The sequence below is a fragment of the Balaenoptera physalus genome, assembly GCF_965194825.1.
Source record: "Balaenoptera physalus genome assembly, chromosome: 19".
Classification (NCBI taxonomy): domain Eukaryota; kingdom Metazoa; phylum Chordata; class Mammalia; order Artiodactyla; family Balaenopteridae; genus Balaenoptera; species Balaenoptera physalus.
Genome location: NC_138900.1, coordinates 16,329,057 through 16,345,060, shown reverse-complemented (window position 1 = coordinate 16,345,060; position 16,004 = coordinate 16,329,057). Strand labels below are relative to the sequence as shown.

The window sequence follows — 16,004 nt, the reverse complement described above, 5'->3', positions numbered from 1 at the left end:
CATTCCTTCTGCTCCCAGGAGGCCTGAGGAATCCCTGGAATAGCTCCTTCCTGGGCTAGAAAAGCCCCGTGACAGATGGGGGAGGTGGCTTTCGGGTGCACCCTGGGGCAATGCCAACTTCAGCCCTGAAAGCCCCTCAAGCCCCACCTGGGTGCAGAACCCGGCAGCAGTAAATGGCCCCAATCTTCCCCAGAACGGACACAGGCCCGCTGTGCGCATCTGGGACGTGGAAGAGAAGAGTCAGGTGGCGGAGATGCTGGGCCACAAGTACGGTGTGGCCTGTGTGGCCTTCTCCCCCAATATGAAGCACATTGTGTCCATGGGCTACCAGCACGACATGGTACTCAACGTCTGGGACTGGAAGGTAAGAGCTGCCTGGTGGGTGTGTGACAGGCAGCCAGCTGCCAGAACACCCTGAGTCTCGGGCATTGGGAGAACTAAATGAGGTAACTTGGTAAAGGGTTTAACCAGCAAATATTTATTGAGCATCTACTACATGCCAATCCCGGTTCTAGGCACCTGTTGCAAGGCATGTGACAAGCTGTCAACCCAGGGAACATATAATTCTTTTTATATTGACCAGCTGTGACCTTGAGCAAGGGACCTAACCTCTCTGTGAGTCCGTTTCCTCATCTGTAAAATGGGTATAATAGTATCCGCTTTGTTGAGTTGTGAGAATTCAATGAGTTGATATGCTCTGGAAGGCTGGACTTTGGAACAGCTTGGGGAGGACTTGGAGTCGGGAGAAGTGGGTATCAAGTCCTGCCTCTGTTCATGACCTGCTGTGTGACCTTGAGCATGTGACAGCCCCCTCTGAGCATGACAGGGTGGTGGGGAGAAGCACCTCCCTTGTAGGACTGCTGAGGGGGTTCCACGAGTTGTCCTGTGAAGGGCTCAGCAGGGCCCAGAGTAAGAGCCCGATATCCGGCAGCGTGGGTCGTATTGTCCTTACCTTCCAGCCGTGGCTGTCCTCAACACCACGTGTGAGCTGCAGGGCTTGGACTCTTGAGGAGAGCTCTGGAACTTACTCTCACGTGGAAACCTTTCCAGGCCTCAGTCTCCTCTGTGTTGGGAATGATAAGAGTGTCACACGTAGGTTTCCCCAAAAAGGAGGGCCCAAGGAAAACAGACTTGGAGCAGGGAGGGGTGGAGAGACGCAGGGCTGAGGGCAAAGGCTCAAAGAGGCTGATGAGGTGGGTGCTGGCGTGAACTTCTCTGCACCGATTCTTCCAGAAAGACATCGTGGTGGCCTCCAACAAGGTATCGTGCAGGGTCATCGGCCTCTCCTTCTCAGAGGACAGCAGCTATTTTGTCACTGTTGGGAACCGGCATGTGAGGTTCTGGTTCTTGGAAGTCTCCACTGAAGCAAAGGTGAGTTGCTGTCCCTGCCACCTCATCTGGGCCCAGGGGAGGAACTGTCAGGGGCAGTAGGGACTCCTGGTTCTACCTGAGATTCGGGGGCAGTGGTCTCAGAGGCTGTCTAGCCTCTCAGGGGTCTGCCTTCTGCTTCTGGGCCTGCTCTCCAGGTGCTGACTGACTGGTAGGCCCTGCCGGGTAACCTCCCCTGCTGGACCCCGGGGCCAGACTTCATCCCTGGCCTGCCGCCTCTAGCCGCTCTTACTGGAAGTGTGTGTTCTCTTTGTTCTTCCCTTCTCCATTCAGAGAAGTTTCTGAGAGTTCTCCTGTTTAGCTGTGTCGTATCCACTGGTCATGAGAGGCCCGCCGTGACCTTGCTGGGGGCTAGGCCATGTGGACAGTGTCTCACTGTGCCCTGCTCTGCCTCCAGGTGACGGGCACAGTGCCCCTCGTGGGGCGCTCAGGCATCCTGGGTGAGCTGCACAACAACGTCTTCTGTGGTGTGGCTTGTGGCCGGGGCCAGATGACAGGCAGTACCTTCTGTGTGTCCTACTCGGGCCTCCTCTGCCAGTTCAACGAGAAGAGGGTGCTGGAGAAGTGGATCAACCTAAAGGTACCCCAGCCTCCCTCTCTGCTGTCAGTGGGGGAAACACTCCCCATGACATGTGTCTCCAGGGACACTCAGCAGTGCCCCTGTGTGATAGTTGGTCACACCAGCTCTGGGTCTGACTTCTTGTTCTGCTTGTACAACTCTGGGAGAGTGACTTTCCCTCTCTGAGTCTCAGATTTCTTATCTGTAAAATGGAACTACTTCTGCCTACCTCACAGGGTTGACAGGGGAGTCATGCGAGATAATATATGTAAGACACTTAGCACAGTGCCTGGTTCCCCTATAATGGGGGTCAGGGTTACAATTGTCTTGCCATCACCATTTGACCCAGTTCACGTTTCTTTTCTTCACTGGGCACTCTTGGCTGGTGGGAGGACTGCTTTTTTTTTCTTTTTTAATCTAAGGTATCATTGACTTAATAATTTTTATATTACTTTTATAGTTAAAGACTATATAAAATACATAAAATTTTAAACTAAAAGGTGATATATCAATAAATTACAGAACCACTTTTCTTCAGGATCTGAGGGTTTGCATCCAAGCTGTCTTCCTGTCCTGGGATTGTATGCCTGTTTGGCTGTTAGCAGGAGCGTCACAGTTTCCCTCCTTGTCCTATTCCTGCTCTTATGACTCCCCTCTGGAGCTCAGCTTTAGGGTTAATGGCATGGCAAGAGGTGTGTGGAAGAATTCCAAGCTTTATCTGTCTTTCCTAGTTGGTTAAACGTCATTCATTTCTCTCATTTGAATCCTCTTGCTAGAACTCATGCAGCTTTTAAGCAAGTCAGGAGCTTTGGATAGATAGATGTTTAGCCCCTGAGCAGGTGTCTTAAATGACCCATAAACTTAGTCCCTCTAGATTTGGAAAAACTCCTCTAAGCTGTATCCAGAGGTCTGGCAGTTCCTGCCCCTTCTATCTGCATGCCCTGGCAGAAGAGACAGTCCTTCCTATATATAATAACTTTTTTCTACGCTGCTTTAAAGTATAATCTCTATGAAGGTATTTTTAAGCAATAAGGAATAAAGCCTAAAATTTAATTTAAGCCTAAAGTTCAATGCTGCTACTGCAAGTGACCTATCTGAATTCACAATCGGCTGAGGAGATAGTTTCCACACACAGCTGAATTCCTCTATAACAATGATAACTCTGTCCCAATTTGTGCCTCTGTCTGCCTGCTGCCCCCTTTCCTTCAATAGTGACTGAGCACTATATCCTGATTTCAAAAATCTTAACATTTGCAAAAATGGACTTCTTAGACCCTAAAACTGTAAGGCTTTTCTGGAGGCCCAAGGCTGTTCTGTCAGGCCCCGTATCCCTGAACTGGGCCACACAAAACACTAAGTCCACTTGGGTCCCCTTTGCCCCCACAGGTCTCGCTGTCTTCCTGCCTCTGTGTCAGCCAGGAGCTCATCTTCTGCGGCTGCACAGATGGGATAGTCCGCATATTCCAAGCCCACAGCCTGCAATACCTCGCCAACCTGCCCAAGCCGCACTACCTTGGAGTGGATGTGGCCCAGGGCCTGGAGCCCAGGTACTGCCTGGCACGGGGAGGGAGAGGGGCCTACCTAGAGTCTGTCTGCTGGTATCCATCCATGCTTCCAGATCCATCTACGTACTGGCCAGCCTTGGGCTGGAAGCAGGATACAGGCTGTAAGGAGGCAGCAGGATCTCGTGAAGTCTGCAGTCTAGTGAGGGTGCTGGATGATAAATGAGTGCATAAACAAGATCATTTCAGATAGTCGTAAATGCTTTGGTGAAATAAAGCAGGGACTCAAGAAGGAGAGTGTCTGGGGGTGGGGCTGTTGACTGGGTGGCCAGGGGAGGCCTCTCTGGTGAGAACAAGCCAGCTGTGTGGAGAGCTGGATCCCGACAGCAAATGCAGAGGCCTTAAGGGGACAGCACACTGGGCTCGGTGTGTCACAGGAACGGCTGGGGGCTGTGTGGCTGGAGCCCAGTGTGCTGGGGGGAGGGTGGTAGGAGACAGGTGCGAGCATTGATGGAAGCTGCTGAGAGGAGCTTGGAGCCTATTCTGAGGTCACTGGGCAGCCACTGGGACCTCAGGCACTGGTGTTACTTGGTCAGGCCTTGAGTAGTAGCTCCTCTGGCTGCCACATTGAGAGCGGGTGGAGGGGCTGAGCTGTGGCTTATCTTCCCCTTTGTTGTAAGTCTGTTTTGTCGGGGTGGGGGGCTACCTAACCAGAGGGTTCTGGGTGCCTGGGGCTGCCTCTTCGTAGATTACTGGACACTACCTCCTGGGTGTGCCTTTTCTAAGAGAGCGCGTGGAGGGGCTTACTGGATGTCGCAAAGGAAAGAGAAGGTGGGTGAGCAACCCACAGACAGTAGTGTGTTGTAGTGGCCGGGGTGCCCAGCTCTGCCACCTTCCGCTATGTGCTGTGTGGCCTCGGGCAGGTCACTGTATCAACCAGTGCTTCAGTTTCCTCGTCTGTAAAACATAGTACCTACCTCTCATGGAGATTGTGGGAATTCAGCACAGCTAAAGCTCTCGGCTCGGCACACAGTAAGTGCTCAGTCAACTGTAGCCTTGGTAGGAAGGCCCCAAGCCAGGGGACGGCTCACCAGCCCCCTTACACAGGGAATTTTGATCATGTGTTTGTGAGGCTGAGAGAGAGAAGGCCTGATCTTTGTGCCCATTATCCTATGCTCAGAGAGAGAGGATGGAGCTTGGGCTGAGTGAAAAGGGGAGAGAAATATTAACACGAGTCGAAAATTCAAACGCTCTTAGGGGCCAGGCAGAAGCTTCCAGTTTACAGTCTCTGTATTAGAAGCAAAGCAAAGAAAGAAGATGGAGGAGTGAGAAGTGGAGTTGGAGTAGGAGAGATGGGTCACCACAGAGATCATAAGGGATGGCATTGCCAGGCAGGAGGCAGCTCAGGCATCACCAGAGGCAGCTGTTACTACTCACAGTGACATTGATGGTCATTGATGACTCACGTGGCCTTGTCAGCTTCCTTTTCTGCAGGAAGGCAGAAGCCATCTACCCGGATACAGTGGCGCTGATCTTCGACCCCATCCACCAGTGGCTGTCCTGTGTGTATAAGGACCACAGCATCTACATCTGGGATGTCAAAGACATCAACAAAGTAGGCAAGGTGTGGTCGGAGCTCTTCCACAGCTCCTACGTCTGGAACGTGGAGGTGAGCCCCTCTCTCCCTCCCCCTCCCCCTGCTCAGCCCCCAGCTGGGGCTCAGCTGAGGAAGCTTCTGCAGAGTTTGGGGAACCCGTTCAGCCATACCTGCAAAAGATACTCATGGACCCCTACTATGTGCCAGGTGCTGTTCTGGGTGCTGGGGACACAGCTGGGCAGGAAACTGACACAAGTCCTGATCTCCTGGAGCTCACATCCGGGTGGTAGAGTAAACCTGTAAACGTATCAATATGGAACATGCCAAGTACAATACTTCTCTGAAGAAAAACAAAGCCGCCTAGGGGAAAAGGGGTTCAAGGGTGCTATTCTAGAAAGGAGAGTGGTCAGGGCAAGCCTCTCTGAAGATGTGACATTCGAGTGGGGGACCTGCAGGAAGTCAGGGGTGAGGCACGCCGCCATTGTGAGTGCGGCAAGTGCAAAAGTCCTACAGCAGCAGCGTGTGTACCTCAGGGAGCTTTCTGTCGAGGGCGTTTGCGTAGTTCATGGCTTTTTTTTTTTTTTAATAAATTTATTTATTTATTTATTTTTTGGCTGTGTTGGGTCTCCATGGCTGTGCGCGGGCTTTCTCTAGTTGCGGCGAGTGGGGGCTACTCTTTGTTGTGGTGCGTGGGCTTCTCATTGCGGTGGCTTCCCTTGTTGCGGAGCACGGCTCTAGGCACGCGGGCTTCAGTAGTTGTGGCATGCGGGCTCAGTAGTTGTGGCACACGGGCTTAGTTGCTCCATGGCATGTGGGATCTTCCCGGACCAGGGATAGAACCCATGTCCCCTGCACTGGCAGGCGGATTCTTAACCACTGTGCCACCAGGGAAGCCCTTTTTTATTTAAGTGTTGAAGAAGTCTTTATTTTCTGAGAATGAATCTGTGGGGATTTTTCATTCTGAAGCTGTTCTAAGTATAATACTTCTTGCAGATAAGACTTGTAGATAAGCTAAGGTAGAGGAAGAATTGTAGTCTGCTTTTTTTTTTTTCCTGAAAATTTCTTATTACTAGGAATGTTTGTTCTAGAGAAATTATGTTTTCAGTGGCCCAGTTCAGGATTGTGAGAAATAACTTTATCCTTTTGAACAGGCATTATTCAGCCCTTTGCTTGAATACATACATCTGCCTTCGTGGATCTGACATTTTTGTTGATAGCACTTTTCTCACTTAACAAGAATGTTTTTTAAATAACTTTCGAAATTTATTTATAAATATATTCTCCTTAGAAAAAGGTGAAATATTACAGATCAAGCTAAAGTCTACTTTGATCACCTCCCCACCCCCCACTCTTGCTGTCTCTCTCACCCTCACTCTTGTTATCAGTTTATTATGTGTTTTTTTTTTTTCAATTCATCTTCTTTGCATCTGCTGGTTATTTATATATATATTCTCAACAGAAATATCTGTGGATAGATCTTTTTATCAGTTCTGGAAAGTTCTCAGCCAATATGGATTTAAGAGTTGCCTCTACCCCATTCTCTCTTTTTCTGTTACTCTAATGTGCTGTCTTTCTCTGTCCTTCATATTTTTTTTTCAATAAAACAGAGATCGAGGAAACCACATGAAAGAAATGAACAGTTGATTGATTATTGTTAGCAGCTGTTGACACTCGATGCCTAGATCCCTTTATTCATTGGGGGTTGCAATATGGTGATATTCTAATTCTATCATTTCTTTGTATTAGTTAGACTGCTTATATGAAGAGAAACTTCCTCTCATCTACCATTTGGTCACCCAGTGGTACACTTCCTATAGGAAAGGCAGGATAAATGCTTGGTTTTTTTCCCTTTAATTACCAGTTTTCAAGATAATGAATTGGTTCCTTGTCCTCTAAAGGTAACTAGTTGTTTTTATTTAATATCATTATAAATTCATATATTTAAATATATTGAATATATTTTAATTGATTACAATTATTAACATTATTGGAGCTCAGACTGTCCCATCTTTGGCCAGTGGAAGCCTCTTCAGGTTGGCTCCTGAGTCCTTTGGACATGATGCCAGTAGTCTTTGATTAGCTACCTTGCTAATGACAAGGGATGACAAGGTGTTCTAGCCTCATCTTGTGCATTTCCTGCCCCAAACCTGGAATCAGCCATTTCTTGAAGAAGCCCTGTTTTTTGTTTTGTTTTGTTTTGTTTTTTCACTTTGAATTGGTATTTCAAAGTCACAGTCTGGGTGCTGGGGATGCTTATAGCTGTTGGATTGATCCTTCCAGAATCCTAGTTCTCAAAGACATAGGGGGATGATGGAATTAGAATATCCCCAGTTAATCATTTCCTTGTTCCCACATTATAATACAACAGCCTAAGAATGATAATTCAATTCTGAAAACAGTTAAAACAATTTTTTTTTGCAAATGTTCTCCCCATTCTCCCCTAATTTTTAGATTAATTTTTCTGTATCTGTATGATCTGATCATATAGCCATTATATACTATGTTTTCTCCCTTTTGACACCCATTTATTTGAGGGGAGTATAAGTGTACATACATATTATGGTAAAATACACATAACATAAAACTTACCACTTAAATCGTTTTAAATATACAATTCAATGTTATTTAGGACATTCACAGTGTTGTACAACCATCACTACTGTCTAGTTCTGGAACTTTCTCGTCACGCCAAAAGGAAACTCTGTACCCATTAAGCAATCACTTTCCATTCCTACTGTTCCCAGCCCATAGCAACAGCTAATCTGCTTTCTGTTGCTATGGGTTTGCCTGTTCTGAATGTTTCATATAAATGGAATGACAGAATATGTGGACTTCGTGTCTGATGTCTTTCATTTAACAATGTTTTCAAGGTTCATCTATGTTGTAGCATGTTTCAGTACTTTATTCCTTTTTAAGGTTGAATAATACTATTACACTGTATGGATAATACATTTTGTTATGCATTTATCAGTTCATGGACATTTGAGTTGTTTCTTTTTGGTTTATTCCCTATTCATAATAGCCAAAATAACCTTGTGGCTATTGTGAATAGTGCTATTGTATAAAAGCTTTGTTTGAACACCTGTTTTCACTTCTTTCGGGTTTATAGCCAGCAGTGGAATTACTGGTCATGTGGTAATTCTATGTTTAAGTTTTTGAAGAACCACTGCCGGACATTTCCATGGCAGCTGCATCATTTTACTTTCCCACCAGCAATGTATGAAAGTTCCAGTTTCTCCACATCCTTGCCAACACTGGTTATTTTTCTGTTTGGTTTTTAAAAAATTATAGCTATCTTAGTATTTGCAAGGTATTGTGGTTTTGACTTGTATTTCCCTAATGATTAATAATTTTGAGCCTCTTTTCATGTGCTTGTTGGTCATTTGTATATCCTCTTTGGAGAAATGTCTATTCAAGATTTTTGCCGATTTCTTTTTTTTTTTAATTAATTAATTTTTTAAAATTTATTTTTGGCTGCATTGGGTCTTCGCTGCTGTGCACGGGCTTTCTCTAGCTGTGGCGAGCAGGGGCTATTCTTCATTGCAATGTGTGGGCTTCTCTTTGCGGTGGCTTCTCTTGTTGTGGAGCACGGACTCTAGGCGCACGGGCTTCAGTAGTTGCAGCAGGCAGGCTAAGTAGTTGCGGCGCACGGGCTTAGTTGCTCCACGGCACGTGGGATCTTCCCGGACCAGGGATTGAACCCATGTCCCCTGCATTGGCAGGTGGATTCTTAACCACTGCGCCACCAGGGAAGTCCTGCCTGTTTTTTTTTTGGTTTTTTTTAACATCTTTATTGGAGTATAGTTGCTTTACAGTGTTGTGTTAGTTTCTGCTGTATAACAAAGTGAATAAGCAATATGTATACATATATCCCCATATCCCCTCCCCCGCCTATTTCTTTTTTTTTTTTTTTTAATTTTTATTTATGTATTTATTCACTTTTGGCCGCGTTGGGTCTTCGTAGCTGCGTGCGTGCGGGCTTTCTCTAGTTGCACCGAGCGGGGGCTGCTCTTTGTTGTGGTGCACGGGCTTCTCATTTCGGTGGCTTCTCTTGCTGCGGAGCATGGGCTCTGGCACACGGGCTTCAGTAGTTGTGACTCACGGGCTCTAGAGCACAGGCTCAGTAGTTGTGGCGCACGGGCTTAGTTGCTCCGTGGCATGTGGGATCTTCCTGGACCAGGGCTCGAACCCATGTCCCCTGCATTGGCAGGCAGATTCTTAACCACTGCGCCACCAGGGAAGCCCGCCCCCTGCCTATTTCTTAATTGGGCTGTTTGTCTTTTTGCTTTTGAGTTGTAAGAGTTCTTTATATATCCTGGATACTAAACCCTTAACAGGTATATAAGTTGCAAATATTTTCTTCCATTCTTTTTTTTTTTTTAGAAGTTTTATAGTTTTGTTTAATTTTATTTATTTATTTATTTATGGCTGTGTTGGGTCTTCATCACTGTGTGCCAGCTCTCTCCAGTTGCGTCGAGTGGGGGCCACTCTTCGCTGCAGTGCACAGGCCTCTCATCGTGATGGCCTCCCCTGTTGTGGAGCACGAGCTCCAGGCGCACAGGCTTCAGCAGTTGTGGCACATGGGCTCAGCGGTTGTGGCTCACAGGCTCCAGACTGCAGGCTCAGCAGTTGTGGCGCACGGGCTCAGCCACTCCACAGCATGTGGGATCCTCCCAGACCAGGGCTCAAACCCACGTCCCCTGCATTGGCAGGCGGATTCTCAATCACTGCGCCACCAGGGAAGCCCTTCTTCCATTCTTTATGTCGTCTTTTCACTTTCTTGATGGTGTCCTTTGATGAACAAAGGTTTTTAATTTTGATGAAGTCCAATTTCTCTATTTTTTGATTTGTTGCTTGTGTCTTTGGTGTCATATCTAAAAAACCATTGCCAAATTCTAGTCATGAAGATTTACTCCTATGTTTTCTTCTAAGAGTTTTATTATTTTAGCTCTTCCACTTAGGTATTTGATCTCTTTCGAGTTAATTTTTGTATATGGTGAAGTAAGGGTCCAAATTCATTATTTTGCTTGTGAATGGATAATCCCAGCACCACTTGTTGAGCAGACTATTCTTTCCTCCTTAGGTGATCTTGGCACACTTGTTGAAAATCAACTGGCCATAGATGTATGGGTTTAATTTTGAATTCTCAATTTTATTCTACTGATATATGTCTATCTTTATGCCAGTACCACATTGCTTTGATTACTATAGTTTTGTAGTGATTTGGTTTGACTGTCTGGGGATCCTTTGCAATTCTATATGAATTTTAGGATCAGCTTTTCCATTTCTGCAAAAAAGACTGTTTATGTCCTTTGTAATCTTTATAATTTCCTTTCTTCTGCTAGCTTTGGTTTATTTTGCTCTTCTTTTTCTAGTTCCTTAAGGTAAGAAGTTAATTGATTTGAGATCTTTTTTTGTAGGCATGTACAACTGTACATTTCCCTCTGAGCATTGCTTTTGCTGCATCCCATAAGCTTTGGTATACTGTGTTTTCATTTTCATTGGTCTCAAAGTATTTTCTAATTTCTCTTTTGATTTCTACTTTGACCCATTGGTTATGTAAAGGTCTGTTAATATCCACATATTTGTTAATTCTCCATATTTCCTCTGTTATTCATTTGTAATTTCATTCCACTGTAGTTGGAGAAGATTGTATGATTAAAGTCTCTAAAGTTTATTGAGACTTATTTTGTGGCCTATATGTGGTCTATTCTGGAGAATGTTCCATGTTTATTTGAGAAAAATGTGTTTTGCTGTTATTGGGTGTTCTTTATCTCTCTAGATCTATATATATATTTTTTAAGCTGAAGCAGTCATTCATTTTATTTATTTATTTATTTATTTATTTATTTATTATTTGGCTGTGTGGGGTCCTAGTTGCGGCACGTGGGATCTTTCGTTGAAGCGCGTGGGCTCTTTGTTGTGGCACACGGGCTTCTCTCTTGTGGTGCGCAGCCTCAGTAGTTGTGGAATGTGGGCTCTCTAGGTGTGGTACACGGGCTCAGTAGTTGCGACGCGTGGGCTCTCTAGTTGTGGTGTGTGGGCTCTCTAGTTGTGGTGCACAGGCTCTAGAGCACGCAGGCTTAGTTGCCCCATGGCATGTGGGATCTTAGTTCCCCGACCAGGGATCGAACCCACATCCCCTGCACTGGAAGGCGGATTCTTAACCCTTGGACCACGAGGGACGTCCCCTAGATCTATCTTTTATTGAAAATGGAATATTGAAGTCTCCAACTATTATTGTAGAACTGTATATTTCCTCCTTCAATTCTGTCAACTTTTTCTTCATATATTTTGGGTCTCTGTGTTAGTTGTATGTTTGTATTTGTTATATCTCCTTTATAATTGACCCTTTTTTGTCACTTGTAATAATTTTTTACTTAAAGTCTATTTTGTCTGGCATTACTATAGACATGCAAAGCTCCCTTTTGGTTACTATTTATATGGAAAATCTTTCCATACCTTCACTTTCAACCTGTATGTATTTTTGGATATAAAGTGAATCTCTTGTGGACAACATATAGTTGGATTTTTTTTTTTAATGCGTGCTGCCATTTATTTTCTTTTGATTGAAGAGTTTAATCCGTTTACATGTAAATCAGTTGTTCATAAAGTAGGTCTTATTCTTGCCATTTTGCTATTTGCTTTCTATATGATATCTTTAATGTTTCTTAATTCTTTTATCACTACCTTCTTTTGTGTTTAATTGATTTTTTGTAATGTTCCATTTTGATTTCCTTCTCATTTCCTCTTCTGTATATTTTAAAGTTATTTTTTTACTGGAGGTTACAAGTGACATCTTACATTATTAACAAACTAGTTTGAAGTAATACCAATTTAGCTTCAGTAGTATACAAACACTCTGCTCCTTATATACCTCTGTCCCTCCCCCGTATGTTGTTATTGTCACAAATTATGTCTTTATACACTGTATTCTCATTAACACTGATTTTAAATTATTGTCTTATGCCTTTGTCTTTTCAATCATATAGAAAAAAAGAGGAGTTACAAACCAAAAATACAATAATGCTGGCTTTTATATTTATTTATATAGTTACCTTTACCAGTGTTCATCATTTCTTCATGTGACTTCAGGTTCCTGTCTCATGTCCTTTCACTTAACCCTGAAGGACTCTCTTTAGCATTTCTTACAGAGCAGGTCTACTGGCCACAAATTCCCTCAACTTTTGTTATATGTGAAGTCTGCCAATTTCCCCATTTTTTAATTTTTATTTTATTTATTTATTTTTTTGGCCACACCACGCCACATGTGGGATCTTAGTTCCCCGATCAGTGATCAAACCCACACTCCCTGCATTGGAAATGCAGAGTCTTAACCACTGGACCGCCAGGGAAGTCCCCAGTTTCTCCATTTTCGAAGGATGGTTTTGCTTGATATAGAATTCTTGGTTGACAATTTTTTCTTTATAGTACTTTAAATGTGTAGTCTCACTGCCTTCTGGTTTCCATGATTTCTGATGAGAGATCAACTGTTAATTTTATTGAGGATCCTTTCTATGGGATAAATCACTTGTCTCATGTTGCTTTTAAGATTTTCTCTTTTGGATTTGGCTTTCAATACTTTGTGGTATGTCTTGATGTGGATCTCTTTTAGTTTGTTTATCCTACTTGGAGTTTTTTAAGCTTCTTTAATGTGTTGATTCTTTTATCAAATTTGAAGTTTTTGGCTATTATTTTTTTAAATATTTTTTATGCCCTTTCCCTGTTCTCCTTTCTTTCTGGTACTCCTGTAATGTATACGTTGGTATTCTCCATGGTGTTCCATAAATCCCTTGGACTTTATTTATTTTTCTTTATACTTTTCTCTTTCTGATCCTTAGACTAGGTAATTTCAATTGACCTATTTTCAGGTTTAGTGATTCTTTTCTTTGCCTGTCAAATTTGCTGTTGAACCCTAGTGAATTTTTTATTTATTTATTTTAAAGGGATACATATATATAGGCATACCACATGTTTATTTATTTATTTATTTATGGCTGTGTTGGGTCTTCATTGCTGTGCACGGGCTTTCTCTAGTTGTGTCGACTGGGGGCTACTCTTCATTGCGGTGCGCAGGATTCTCGTTGCGGTGGCTTCTCATTTCAGAGCACGGGCTCTAGGCATATGGGCTTCAGTAGCCGCAGCATTTGGGCTCAGTAGTTGCGGCACATGGGCTCTAGAGCACACGGGCTTCAGTAGTTGTGGCATGTGGGTTCAGTAGTTGTGGCTCGTGGGCTCTAGAGCACAGGCTAAGTAGTTGTGGCGCATGGGCTTAGTTGCTCTGTGGCATGTGGGATCTTCCTGGACCAGGGATCGAACTGCATTGGCAGGCAGATTCTTAACCCCTGTGCCACCAGGGAAATCCCTGAATTTTTTATTTTAGTTATTATACTTTTCAGCTCCATGTTTCTACTTGGTTCCTTTTTATAATTTCTGTCTCTTTATTGATATTCCCTGTTTGATGAGACATCATTCTCCCAGTTTCCTTTAGTTCTTTGTCCATAGTTTCTTTGATCTCTTTCAGTATATTTAAAAGAGTTGATTTAAAGTCTTTGTTTAATGAGTCCAATCTGGGCTTCCTGTTAATTTCTTTTTTCCTGTGGATGGAACCCGTGTCCCCTGCATTGGCAGGCGGATTCTTAACCACTGCGCCACCAGGGAAGTCCACTTTCTTCTTTTCTTGCATGCCTGTCTCATAGTTTTTTGTTGAAAACTGGATATTTTGATTATTATAATGTGGTAACTTTGGAAATCAAATTCTCCCCCTCCCCAAGGCTTGTTGTGGGTTGTAATTGTTTAGTGACTTTTCTAAACTATGTAAGAATTGTATTCTTTTTTCATCTGTGGTCACTGAAGTCTCTATTCCATTATCTTAGTGGTCAGCTAGTGATTTGACAGCAGTTTCTTTGAATGTCAAAATTCAGCAGCTTCTTTCTTCATTAAACTCTCCCTTGGTTGTTGTAAGTTAGATTCCAGAGTTCTGAAAAAGTTGATTCTGACAGTTTATGCCAGTTTAAGTTTCCTTTGGTGGAGGTATGGCTTCTTGGATTTCACTACTCTGCCATTTTCAGTGATGTCACTTGATCCTCATTTATTTTTCATTCTACAGTTAACTATATATTTAATCCTTATGTTGACGTCTTTCTAGTTATTTTTGTTGTCATGGCTTATTCTTGAGAAGATTTGTCAGGAACAGTTCATGGGGACAATGTTTCCTGAGTTTTTGCATGTTGCTAACAGTTTTTGCCCTTTATACCTGAAAGTCACTTTTGCTGGATAGAAAATGCTTGGCTCACATTTTCTTTCCTTGTCTATCTTAAATATGTTAGCCCATTTTCTTATGGTTATTGAAATGTCTGATGTCTTTCTTTCTCTTTTAAGTGACTTGCTGCTTTTGCCTAGAAGCCCAAAGAATTTTTTCTTTTTAAACCTAGTTATTTTACTCAAGAGTGTGTCTTGGTATTGGTTTTTATAGTAGATTTTTTTTTCTTTTTTTTTGTGGCTGCGCCATGTGGCTTCTGGTATGCTTTTTTTCTTTTCCTTTTATTTTTTTTTAATTGAAATATAGTTGATTTACAGTTTTGTGCACTTTTCCTTTTATTTTAAAGAGTAACTTTGTTTGGGGCTTGCTTGGCATGGGTCCCTTTTTTGTTGTTCATTTTTAAGTGATACTGGTTTTTCTGAATTTTTAGAAGTTGGTGTGGTTCAGGGCAGCTAACTTTCCAAGAAAGAACTCCATTTTCTAATGCTTTTTATGTTTCAAAATATGGCAGCTTGCTTTCTGATATTTCCTTGTTATGTTCCTATTTATATGTTATGTCCTTACTTTTTTTTTTTTTTTAACTTTGGGTTTATTTATTTATTTATTTATGGCTGTGTTGGGTCTTCATTTCTGTGTGAGGGCTTCCTCTAGTTGCGGCAAATGGGGGCTACTCTTCATCGCGGTGCGCGGGCCTCTCATTATCGCGGCCTCTCTTGTTGCAGAGCACAGGCTCCAGACGCGCAGGCTCAGTAATTGTGGCTCACGGGCCTAGTTGCTCCGCGGCATGTGGGATCTTCCCAGACCAGGGCTCGAACCCGTGTCCCCTGCATTGGCAGGCAGATTCTCAACCACTGTGCCACCAGGGAAGCCCCATGTCCTTACTTTTATCTGTACTTCTTCTTTACTTTGTCTCTCTTGTCCCTATCCTGATCAATTTTGTTTCCATTCCCAGCAGTTTCTCCTCAGTATAGGCCTTTGTCCTGAAAGGAGCCCTGGCAGGTTAGTTTTGAGAGCTCACCAGCCCTTGATTTCTCAAGCCCCTTCAGACCTTACTGCCGAGCCCTGCACTCAACCACTGTTGGAGTGGATAACCCCCCATCCCCACCCTGCCAAGTTCAACTACTGTTCAGTTTGGCCAGTTGTGCTTTCCAGTGAATACCTGCTGGCTACTTTGAGGTTAGAATACCTCATTGCTCCTCTCTGCTTTCTCCCATATACATGTTGAGAACATGTAGGTCTTATGACTGGAGGTAATTTGTTCCTACCTGCTTGTATTTGGGGAGTTATGAGAATATCTTGTTCACCTACTTTTGTTATAATTATTTTCCATGGGGTTTTGGTTTTGCTTTCAGGTTTCTCTTTTTCACGTGGGAATTTTGGATTAAAAATCTATGATGCTGCTGTCATCATCATCTGAGAGTCCAGGCTTCCATATTTTGAAATTTCTTTATATGTTATCTCTTTGTCTCTCTGACTTGCTTTCTGAATAACATCTTTAGTTCTATCTTTCAATTCAGTTAATTTTCTTTTCAACTATGTCAAATCTTTGGTTTTTAATATGTTTTATTTTTCATTTCTAGAAGTAGTTCTATTTTGTTCCTTTTCAGCTCTGCTTGGTTGTTCTTTATAGTTTCTGGTTGGCTACTCATACTTTTAATCTTGTCAAAGTTCTTTTATTTCTTTAAACATAGTAAA

The 16,004-nt window shown here is 43.2% G+C and overlaps 1 protein-coding gene across 5 annotated transcripts in view; it reads left to right on the top strand.

Moving 5' to 3' along the window:
• The window catches only part of WDR62 (WD repeat domain 62), a 49,965-nt gene that overhangs the window by 8,903 nt on the left and 25,058 nt on the right, over positions 1–16,004 (top strand). For 4 of the 5 annotated variants that reach the window (XM_082436830.1, XM_082436831.1, XM_082436829.1 and 1 more), the window contains exons 5-9: positions 194–364; positions 1,234–1,371; positions 1,787–1,969; positions 3,335–3,495; positions 4,930–5,119. In XM_082436830.1, the coding sequence (XP_082292956.1) occupies positions 194–364; positions 1,234–1,371; positions 1,787–1,969; positions 3,335–3,495; positions 4,930–5,119 (843 nt within the window). The other variant, XM_082436832.1, reaches the window with a different exon arrangement.